Source organism: Patella vulgata, chromosome 5 (genome assembly GCF_932274485.2).
Source record: "Patella vulgata chromosome 5, xgPatVulg1.2, whole genome shotgun sequence".
In the NCBI taxonomy this organism is placed as follows: Eukaryota; Metazoa; Mollusca; class Gastropoda; family Patellidae; genus Patella; species Patella vulgata.
The window spans coordinates 66378680-66391203 of NC_065883.2; the positions used below are offsets into that span (position 1 = coordinate 66378680).

A 12524-nucleotide genomic window follows, 5' to 3' on the forward strand; every position below is an offset into this window, starting at 1 on the left:
AAGCAGCTGTATTAACGTTTTGTCAGGTAAAAGTCTAGGATCAAAACTGGAATCGAGGCCCATTGCACACGCAGGGCCGTAAATAGCTCAGAGCAAAGAGGGGGGTGGAAAGTGTTCTCAGGCGTGATGTAAAATTTAAGGACAATGTATATCTATTGCTTTTATGGTTGACAAATTTTTGACAGGGGAAGGGAGGGGGGGAGGCAAACTGTGCCCCCCCCCCTTAGTTACGGGCCTGTATACACGTTAATGAGCACGGCACAAAACATATGACAATTCACTATAGTCAGGGCTTAATATATATCTCATGGTACACTCATACAACTGACAATAATCGATCCCTCTGAGCTACCTCGTGCAGACTCTAATTTTCATCTAGTAAATGCAATAGATAAAGATGGTCTTTGTGTAACTTTCTTATATTGGCATATTTGGAGGTAGACGAATCATTAATTAAATTCGAGAACATTGTGATGTATAAGTAATTGATATATAAATTGTATTGTTCTGTAATTAACGTTATCACTGATATACCTGATAACTATTTGCTTTAAATTCTATTAAATACGTTAGCAGAACACAGATAAATACCATGCGACCCCTCCCCTACAATAATGAGACGTCACACCAGCACTCACGCACTGTTTGGGGGGAAGTGGTGTGTGGGTGGGGTGGGGTGTCTAACTCGGACGCAGCAAATCATAAGACTTGTCATTTATGAATCCAGTATTCCATTCCAAGTTTATGTGCCCCAGTAAGTATGGTAGCCTGTATACCCATGTGGGTCTTCTTCGGATATCCCAATTCCATCTCATTATTAAAATACTCTCATCGCAAGCCAACTATTGAAATAAAATATACCTCATGTTGGTTCAGAATTGACCCGGTTGCTTCAAAACTTAAAATTTGGATTAATAATCTATCTTGTTATACGGAGCCAAGGTGCCTCAACGAGTAAGACAGGGAACCTGGCAAAGGACAACGTAAAGCTGTTCGTGTGGGACGAAAACCCCAGGTTTTGAGCACACATTGGCGGGCACGTTGAAGATCATTTGACAGCGGATATCTATATAAAAGTAGAACGTAGCGCCGCTGTCCACGCAAACTTTTCCCCATAGCACACTGTATGGCGTATGGCCGTCTTCATTAGCCCAGACGGAGCAGAACAGTGGGACGTTAAACCCCATTTCGTTTCATATCACCTTCTTATACAGTGTCCTGCTAATCGCCGATAAGAACGTTCTTTTGTTGAAAGAGCACAAAGTATTGCAAAAAAGTGACTAGCAAACCACATCCAAAATTTAAATTATTTCATGAAACATTGACAAAAATATGGCCGGTTGATACTTTGTAAGTTCTTGTTGTTGATTAGTAGGACTACTTATACAGATCCAACCTCATGTGTTTTCTCCGGTCTTCCAGTTTCCCCTCTCTCTCTCTCTCTCTCTTAACAACTAAGGGTTGCGCACTCGTACAAAATATTAAATTCAATCGTTATTTGTACGTACGTAAAAAACGAAGAATCCCGACTGAGGAAATTTTAATTTCATTTTTCGGTGCGAAGGTTGAAACTTTAATGTGAGCAAGAAACTTAACTCATTGTGACAAAAAAATCGACCTCTGTAACGCCAGATGGTGCAATCAACTTTTCAACAAGTTAAAAAAACCATTCAAATAGTAACATCAAACAAAAACTTAAAACTCTCTCTCTCTCTCTCTCTCTCTCTCTCTCATTGATATCATATCGTTGATTAGAAGGACATCTAATACGGATTCATGATATTACTTTGTCATTGATTAATTTCCCATTTAGGATGTTTGGATTTGGCATTTTCGCAAATGGATTAGCGTTTATTGAGTAACTGAAAAATGAAAACAAAATGAATAGGACATTTGTCCCTTGAAAACATTTGGATGAAGTATCTTCCCCCAACTCTAGGATAGAGCACAGGATCTCCGGGCTAGCTAGCCAACGTTTTACTTACTGAGCCCTTATATAAGTAATGCACTTTTATATTCTTAAAACAACGAATACGTAGAGGGGATGGTTCATTCGCAAGTAAATAATACATGGGATGTAGTTTCAAGAAAACGAATATCTTGAACGCACTTGGACGTTTAATAATGGGAAAATGTTTTCACGCTTTATTTATTTCTTAAAAGGTTGGTCTTCTAGAATTAATTTTACTACTTAAATGATTCATTTTATAAATGTCACGAAATGTCTTTTTTTCTATTAATGAGGATTAAATGTCTCTAGGAGTTGCCAAGTCTAATTTGTTTTAATGGTGTTTATGTTACACTACAAATAAAGGAACAACACAATTGTTCTCTTATACCACGTACGAGGCATTCGCTCTCAGTAATGGCGAGGGTTAGGATGGCGGTAAAACATCACGTGATCAAACATACGCCATTGATGAATCACATGGTAATTTGTAGTCTCTGTCATACAGTCATAGCTGTATGGGGAAATGTACCCGACAAACTTTTCCATACATGCATACAATATGTATATGTTTGACTTGTAATGTAATCCATATATATAAACTGCTTTGAAATTCCGGACGCGTAATACTCGACTGGGTGTTCGAGTCTGGTTAATTTGTTGACAATGGACTATTAGAGCGGATGTGGAACATTAAGATATTAATTCGTTGGCACACTTCTTTGACCGTAAACTTTGCGGTCAGCTTCGCAGATGGAAAAACCTGTCTGGGTTATCACTTAGTCGAATTAGTTTGCCTGAAAGCTGTGAAGTGTGGAACTGTAACCATGTGCGTAATAAAAGGATATTCCACGGAAATTATTTGACATGATATGTGATTACTTGCACCCTGTACTGGCTGTAGTAAAAACAACTGGTAATGACCTTAAATGCCAATTCATGAGTGACCTTATATCAGTACCAGTTCTAGTGTGCCAGGACTTAACGTCGATATCGGTATAGAGAATGCAACCACAGCCCTAGACCTGAAGTGAATTTTATCTTTACTGCGGTTTCACCTAATCTTTAAACGGGCAATCCTTAAATCCGATCTAAGATAAAATTACGACCTTATCGTAGTAAATGTTTTTTGCTGTGTTTAGGTGAATTGGTGTTCAAATCTTGGATTGTAAGATAAAATTGAGTCGTTTTCAATGTTTGAGTATTATCGTAGTTAATGTGACATTTATGTTTCGTGTTGTAGTTAGCTGAATTGGTGTACATGTGTTGGGTTTTAAGAAGAAGTTTCCATCATGGTTATACTGATATATCTGCAACATTTGACAATCCTTGTTGCTGCAAGTCTATTGACAATTAGTGGTGCAGGTGGTCATAAGCTAATGGTGTTCCTGCTGGACGGGGTCAGATGGGATTATCTGGACAGGGACTCAGCAAATTTACCGGGATTTAAACGAATTAAGGAGAGGGGTGTCAAGGTGGAGTCTCTTGTACCTGAGTTTCCCTCTGTGTCTTACCCTAATCATTATTCTCTCATGACAGGTAAGTGTAGCTATACGTTTACGCCTTCTAGAAACGGAGTCTGCTGATTCACTAACATGGTTGTCCGCGTTGGATCCTGGTGTTGGTAGAGAAGGTTCCTCCGTATTGTCAATAGGCAAAAGTTCTCTAAGAGCACACTGTATGACGCGTGTTCGTCTTTATTAGTCCCCCCCCCCACCTGCTCAGCTACATAATTTTATTTGTAAATCAACACTTTTTATGAGGAAAGTTTCTCGGCCCTGTGCTTTATCCTTTATCGTCAGATGTTGGACAGGATGGGCACCCAAAGCACGAGATAATGATACAGACATTATGTGATATCACAATTAATGCTTTGCATCCATGAAATTGAATCACAATGTCATTGTATTAATTCATAATAAAAATTGACGTCAAACGAGGTTTTGAATTTCTCTGTTTAAAAAGCTCAATGCGTATGTATATACGCCAAAATGACGATAGAGACCATGCGGGAGAGGGGGAGGGGGGAGATACATTGTCTCAGGAAACTGGCCAACCCCCTCCTGTAAACATTCCTGGATCCGCCCCTGCTACGGAATATAATTATATACTATTTTATCGGAGATATGTTACCAGAACAATTCTCTTGTCATGTTTTACCATCTTGTTTGGTTTATTTTAATGTTTCAGGTTTACACTGTGAGAATCATGGTTTTGTTGACAATGATATGTACGATGTTAATACGGGAAAGTATTATCCACCGAAATCTGGTAAAGAAGAAGATAAAAGTTTATGGTTTGAAGAAGGCGAGCCTGTCTGGATAACTGCAACAAAAGAGGTAAACATAATTCGTTGGATCGACGTAATTGGCGCCATCGGGAAAATGAAATGAAATGCTACGAGGGATATTTTGTCCAGTCAGCGACGCTACAGTCTACTCTTATTTCGAATTCCAACTGTCGACGGTTCCTTCGCGCGCACGGGACCTCTTTTTTTCGAAACCGTCCTTGCCAGACCTTTCGTTCTGCACCACTGACAAGCTGAAACCGCGCAGGAAAAAGCCCGAAGACCTTTCTCGGTCAACACCGGGAGCGAACCCGAGACCTCACTGAGCCACCGCCAACTGACAACCATAGTAAGCATTGTGCGCAAAAATATTAAAGAGCTTGAATATACGGGAATTAATAACGATGTGTTTGTGTTTGAAAAAAGCAAAGGGTCACGTGTTTTTAAATCATGAGCGGTATCCGAGAAGGAAAGTTTATATGATTTCAGAGGCATGTTGCTGACATATTTCAATGTAAAGCATTTTGGAAACTTAGTTTCAGTTCCATAGGCGTATACGCCCTGATCCTAAATAAAATATATAAATATATAGACCATGCATGGAGTTTTAGATTTTCAGGACCGGTAGATAATCATATACAGTTGCCTGACAAGGACAGCTGTCTAGTCATTCGGATGGGACGAAAAACCGAGGCCCCGTGTACACATTGACGTGCACGTAAAAGATCCCTTGGCAGTTTGAATTCGATATAACAGTAGGCCGTAGCGCCGCTGCCCGGGCAAAATTTCCGTCATAGCAAACTGTATGGCGTATGCCCGTCTTCATTATCGCCCGGGTTAGGAGCAGAACAGTAGGACGTTAAACCCCATTTCATTTATTTGAGAAGAGAACAGCCCCCACCCTCCTCCACCACCACCACCTCACAACTTTTGCATAACGTCATATTGTGAAGGGTGTTGGATGGCTGAATGGTTAGCTGTATCATACAATCTGTCATTAAGTCGACTGGCGTGGTTTCGAATCCCCGGTTGTACGTGGCAAGGAGTAGGGTCGCCTGTCCAACCTCGTGGGTTTTCTCCGGGTCCTCCGGTTTCTTCCCACTGCTAAAGACCCCTACGCGCAAGCCAATTATGTAAATAAAATTAAACCATATGTTAGTCCCGAAATGACCTAGTTTATGTCGAGTGGACGTTAAACCCCATTTCTCTCTCTCTCTATCATATTGTGAATAATTTGAAGGAAGTATCAACAGTTCTTTGTTAGTGGGGCTTTTTGGGGATGAGTACTTATATTCGAATATTTTGCTGTCTTACAGGGAAAGAGTTCTTATATGTATAATTGGGTCGGAGGTGATGTAGAGATACATGGCACGAGACCAGATTATTTTAGACCATATTCACCAGTCAAAAAATTAAAGTATTTTAGACGAGATATTGATCAGGGTCTGGATTCTCTAATGAATGGAACAGCTGATCTAGTGGGTTAGTGACCCTAACGTAATAACATAAAGCACAGATTACAGCAACACCTCTAACGCATACTCCTCGCAGTGTTTCGGTTGATTAGAACTAATGCCAGAGAGGGATTTCTCGGGCCATTGCTTCAGGAATATGCCTCTAACGTAACACACAACAGTCACCACCATTGTTCGTCCGTCAGCTGGCGTTTCATTTTGGAATAAACAATGTTTAAACATTTATTTTTATCAATTAGTAGTGACAATTATAATGGAAGGGATCGGGGTGGGTTGCTTTCTCAACTGACACCTTTATACTAAGTTAATGGGAAAATTGCGATTGATATTCGTGGTTTATAGATAAATAACTGAAGTCTAAGCCAGGGTTGTCAAGAATGTTTGTTCTACTTTATGTTTAGTACCATATTTTATTTACATTTATTTGGGCGTTTGCTTGCAGGAATATACCACGAAGGCGTTGATGACATGGGACATCGATACGGTCCGGATTCAACAGAGGTTTACGATTGGCTGAAAAACGTGGATGCCGAGTTTGATCGATTATTAACAAAAATGACGGATTTAGGTGTAGAGAATGATATAAATATAATGATATTTTCTGACCATGGAATGACGGACGTTTCTCTCACCCGAGTGATAAATATCACCTCACTACTGCCCATGGATAAAATAGATGCAGTCATCAATGGCTACGGTTCCAGAATTTCAATATGGCCGAAAGAAGAGTCAAGAATGGAGGTGAGTAATTGAACAGAATGAACGATATGTAACAATATAAATGTTTAAAGATTATTAAACAAATCCAACTATTTGGATTTACTAGTTCTTAGTTTATTTTACACAATGTTCCAACACTATTACATGTATCATCTGTTTTGTTAAATAGACATAATAATAGTAAAAATGGATCTTGGTTATGTCAGATTTAATATGTGTTGTGGCCGTGTTGTAAAGGGGCCCATACACGTTCAATAATTCCGTCAATATTATTGACCCAATACATTGACTCAATATATTGATTCAATGATATTGATAGGAATTGCCCACACACGATTCAATATTTCCATCAATAATTTCCCCATTTTGTGGTCATTTTTCAAAATGGATGCCATGTTTACTCTTCCAAGGTTGACGATGGAATGAAACTATTGACGCAATTATTGACAGATTCTCCACACACGATCAATATTGTCATTCAATAAATTTACCGCCGTCAATATATTGATGAACCATCAATAAAAATCAAAATGTTTTGATCCGTCAATATATTGACGCAATGATGGTTATTGACAATATTTTACATCAATATAGCCCACACACGTTCAATATTATTGAGTCAATATATTGAGACAATATACTGAGTCAATAATATTGAGTCAGTAATATTGAAGGAATTATTGAACGTGTATGGGCCCCTTAAGTATTGCTTAATATCGGCTAGCCAGCCACATTTCAGTAAAGTAATATATTATTATAAGCGACATGTACACCATGCTTAATATTGTCAAAGAAAGTTTAGTGAAGTATCTGCTAAACAAGGGTGTGGTGTGTCAGTTTCTAGAATACCTAAAACCACTTTCTATTTGTGGATTTTACGTAACTAACAATTATATATATATATATATATATATATATATATATATATATATATATATATATGTATATCAGATTGTGTCTGTTTTATCCGACGATAATTTAGATTTTTACCCATACTTATATCACCATATTTTGTCGTATTACTTTAGTAATGCATCCATACTTTACTAATATTATTGTTTTGATTTTAGATCTACAAATTACTAAAGAATTATGATCGACATATGACGGTTTATCTAAAGGGAGATATACCCTCGCGATGGTATTATACCAACAACAGTCGCATCGCACCGTTATTATTAGTAGCTGATCTTGGTTGGTATATTGATACGGTAAGTATTAATTGAAACCTGTCCCATTCAAATGGGATAACCATATGCTAGTCACTGTTAGAAGTAGATCTAGATAATAGTCGTATAGCACCGTTATTACTCGTAGCTGATCTCGTTTGGTATATTGATACAGTAATTATTAATTGAAACCCACCCATTGACATTATACTAATAACTGTCATGCAGCACAGTCATTGGTAGCAACATAATTATCTTGATTGGTATACTGATGCTGTGAGTATTCACTGATACCATACTGTATGGCGTATATCCGTCTTCATTGTCTCAATCTGTGCAGAACAGTGTGAAGGACGTTAACCCCAATTTCACTTCCAATAATAGCCGTATCCAGAGGCGGATCCAATCCCCCCCCCCCTAATTTTTGACAGTGCCCTTTTTTACTGCTGAAAGTGCCTTTTCTCAGACCCAAATATGTCCGTTCCCAACCCGTTGCAGGGACCCCAAATGACCCAAATCATCGACTCAAACACACCAGTCTGGTCTAATTAATGCTTCCACTTTCAAACGAATTCTTGTTGTTTAGCTGACGGTGCCCTAATCCTATAGAGTGACTCTAGACAGACATCAATGATAGCATCTTGTGGAATCGGCGGCGTATACTACTATACACTCATGCCCATCACCGACGCGCATTAGTGCAACTTGATGTAGCATTGTTTCATGTGTGGACAGTACATATTACAAGGCTTAAATAGTGAAGTGGCTAGGGAATAGATTCGTCTTTTTTCCCATCATAATGCCTCGCTCGCCTTGACAATTTTTGAGTCGCGTGTTCAACTGGCTTTTTTGCTCGATTTTAAGGCTCTTTTTCAACGATTTCCGAACGTTTACTAAGACGAAAATATCAGCCAAATAGCTCTTGGAATGGCTACAGATGCGTGCCGCGTCGCCGCGGTCAGTGCCCTCATTTTTCGGCGCCCCCCCCCCTTTTCAAAATTCCTATATCCGCCCCTGGTATCTTTTAATAATTAGAGGTTTGTTGATGGATTGATACGGTAAATATTAATTTAAACGGTACTAAATTGTGTTGTGCCAATATGTGACATCTATCCAGGTGCTATCATCGTCAATATCCGTTACATTCCCTCGACTTCTCATTGGTAAAATGTGGTCTCTTCTTTGTTGTAGCCTGGGTTTGGGTTTTATAAATATGATACTGGAATTATGAAGGGCGAGCATGGATTTGACCCAGAACTCAAAGATATGCATGGAATGTTTCTGGCAATGGGACCAAGTAAGTACATAATCTCCATATTGAAATTTTCAAAGATTTTGTCTTGGTTAGACAACTCCGGTCAGTTTTGACGCCATAAACTTGTGACGCGTATAGGGTGTAAAAAGTAAAAACGATACCCATGCAATGAATTTTGAGGAAACAACTGGGGCAGTGACGTAGCCTTGGCTATAAACAAAAATAAGTACCTCAGTAACTAATATTAAAGTAACGGACCTCTAGCTGGCCGGTCACCCCTGGCTTGTGGCTGTAGTTTCGATCGCAGGTATGAGAGTATGTGGCCTGGAGATTAGGGGTACCTTCTCAACCTCGTGGATTTTCTCCGGGCACCCCATTTTCCTCCCACAAGAAAGACCCCTGTGCGTGCGCTAAGATAATGAAAAATACGACTTGTCTGCGATATCACCTTCAGTGGAAGCGGACGTTAAACACTAAGGACAACGACAGTAATTTTAAAGGACACAATTACTTGTTGGGTATTCTTTTATGTATTTTGTGCTCCGTGATTTAATGGGAAGGTAGTCAGCATTGTTTATCCGAACAACATTATGGATGAATTATAACTAGCAACATTTCTTTGACTAGCTCCATACATGGAAATTTACAGTTTGGTTATATTTCAGATTTCTTGGAGAATTATGAGAGTGAATCAATCAGAAATATCGACTTATATCAGATGATGTGTAAAATACTAGATATTGAAGTTCTACCTAATAACGGCACGTGGCTCAACGTGGAACATTTCTTTTTATCTAGTGGAAATACACGTACAATTTCACTTACTACAATATTACTAGGATTAGCCACTCTTTCTATTTACTAAACCTTCCTGGTATATTGTACTTTTCTTGTTATAAAGATGTAATTTTTAATGGAATGGGACAATGAAAAAAAAAAATCTTGTGTGAAAACTAATATACACAAATTTGTGTTCTTTTTTCGCACATTAAAGGAGCTAAACAGCTAATATTTGGGACCTAGAAATTGACACAAATGATATTAAGTTAGAGACTTAGCTACTTTAACACAATCCTGTGTTTTTTTCTAATACATTAAAGTAGCTAAGTCTCTAACTCAATATCATCCACAGTCTTCGACATTGAAAACTCGAATTATTTGTCAATTTAAATCAACATTGATGTTGTGATCTTACCGGGAAAAGATGGGCTTCGGATATCCAATATTCAATACAAAATAAACATTTTACCATTGGTACACGAATCGTGTACCCGAATGCGTTTCAGTACCATTTGTAACAAGGGACTCGAAGAACGAGGCTAGACATATTCCACAAGTTATGTCAAACGGTGACCCATATTCTTACTGGGGAGCATGCGCAATAAAAATTACTGGAGTAGACTGGAATAAAGAGACGCGAGATTGCCATTCGATTGAGACTCTTCGCGTATTTCGTCGAACATAACTAATTTGAATTTGGAGTAAAAACGGAAACGATTGAATGTAAATCAGTTTATATACATTCATATTACATGGATATATGCGTTGCGACCCATTTGTGTCAATTTCTAGAATTATAAAATCATGTGTTTTTGTTTACATCTAATACATGTAATGTGTGTTCAACGCATAGTTTGTTGTTTTTAAACATAAATGTACCAATATGAGCTGATATGTGATTTTAATGTCGCATCAACACACAGCATTAATTCTGAGACTAACCCATTGTAATTATCATTTCTATGTAAAATATTGACAAACGTAATAACGTCGGCCTAAATAGAACATTGGCAAAATAACAATATTTAACGTATTAACGTCCTACTGTTCTGCTCCTACTGGGCTAATGAAGACGGGCATACGCCATACAGTGTGCTATGAGGGAAATTTTGCCCGGGCAGCGACACTATCGCCTACTCTTATATCGAATTCCAACTGCCAAGGGATCTTTTACGTGCATTCCAATGTTTACACGGGACCTCGGGTTTTCGTCTCATCCGAAGGACTAGACAGCTGTCCTTGTCATGAGATTGGACGCAGACCATCAATTGTATTTCCTATCTGGTACATTCTCTGCTAAAACAAAGTCAATTTTGGGAAAAAAATAATCCAATAGTGTGAATATTTTGGATGCGACTTCTTTAAATCTTTATGCAGTATTCAAACATTGACAAAATTGAGAAATAATTGTAAATTCTAGACAAAAGTGCTGTAAGGTTCGGTTACGTGCAATCCTGTTCATTCGGATAAACACATATTCGTTTCAATGTTTTTCATCTTATAATTCACCAAAAATTCGAGATCTCACTAAAAATTCAAGTTTTGTTATCTTTCGGCATCTTTCAACAATAAGCATAACATCTTTCAAACAATAAACATAACGTCTTTCTACAATAAGCATAACATCTTTCAACATCTTAACGAGTGAATCAGTAAATGAGTAAATGAGTGAGTGAGTGAGTGAGATTCGCTGCAAAATATAACAATTAAAAACAATTAAGTATTATAAATTACAAGGATTTTCATATATTATTAATAGTAGTTATCTCCCTTGAAAACAATGTTTTGTCTTGCATTCCACAGCAAGAGGGACCTGCCGGGGTCAGAGGTAATATAACTGAGATTAGATAGCCGAGATTAAATAGCTGAACTTTCCAACAACTTGTTATTTTACAGTTTTTCTACAAAACTTTACCTTAATTCTAAAAAAGAATGGTCTACATTTAATTGGTGACTTTTCTGAACTTAAAAAATATTCATATTCATCTTTTTCCACAATTTTCAACAAAGGCTTTCAACAGTGCTGGTGCCTTGATTTCCACAAAAAATTCAACATGGCTATGTTGCTAAGCAACCTGACAGAGCTTCGGTTCTAGCCCACCAACACATTAATTACTACTTTGTTACATTGCTCAAAATAAAAAAGTGGTCACCATGCATAATGGAGACAACAAGTGCCACATACCTTAGGTGCAAACCGTTTAAAAAGCAGTAAACATATTTATATGGTCAGCACTAATGCGGGTGTTTTTTTTTTATCATTTTGATTTTGTTAGAATAAATATCAAGCTATGAAAATTTTAATTTTAAACCAAATAGGAGACAAACCACCAATTATGTTCCCGATCTTATTATCTTTATCTCTCCCTTTCTTTTCTCCAAATTTTTTGAGGAAAATATGACTTTAAAGTAGCTAAGTCCCTAACTCAATATCATCAAAAATCTTCGACATTGAAAACACGAATTATTTGTCAATTCAAATCAACATTGGTCTTGTGATCTTACAGGGAAAAGATGGGCTTCTGATATCCAATATTCAAGACAAAATAAACATTTTACCATTGGTACACGGATCGTGTACCATAATGCGTTTCAGCGCCATTTGGAACAAGGGACTCAAAGAACACGGCTAGACATATTCCACAAGTCATGTCAAATGGTGACGCTATATTTTTATCTGGAGAGCATGCGCAATAAATATCATCGGTGTAGACTAGAATAACCAGACGCTAAATATTGTGATTCAATTGAGACTTCTGATTAGAAATTACAATAAAACAGATTCGGTTGAATGTAAATCAGTTTATATACATTCACATTACATTATTATATGCGTTGCGACCCATTTGTGTAAATATCTAGGTCCCAAATATTAGCAATTTTGCTCCTT

General features: G+C 37.7%; 1 protein-coding gene across 2 annotated transcripts; it reads left to right on the forward strand.

Annotated features, from left to right (window-relative positions):
- Positions 1-678: 678 nt before the first annotated feature.
- Positions 679-10480, forward strand: LOC126820445 (glycerophosphocholine cholinephosphodiesterase ENPP6). 2 transcript variants are annotated; one of them, XM_050548437.2, is made up of 8 exons: positions 679-2864; positions 3192-3487; positions 4139-4287; positions 5552-5717; positions 6153-6451; positions 7501-7641; positions 8791-8896; positions 9520-10480. In XM_050548437.2, exons 2-8 carry the CDS (start codon positions 3241-3243, stop codon positions 9717-9719), a joined length of 1308 nt encoding a protein of 435 aa, XP_050404394.2. In that variant the 5' UTR covers positions 679-2864; positions 3192-3240; the 3' UTR covers positions 9720-10480. The 2 variants fall into 2 exon arrangements, with proteins under 2 accessions (XP_050404394.2, XP_050404395.2); XM_050548438.2 differs by having other exon boundaries at positions 679-2777.
- Positions 10481-12524: the final 2044 nt, after the last annotated feature.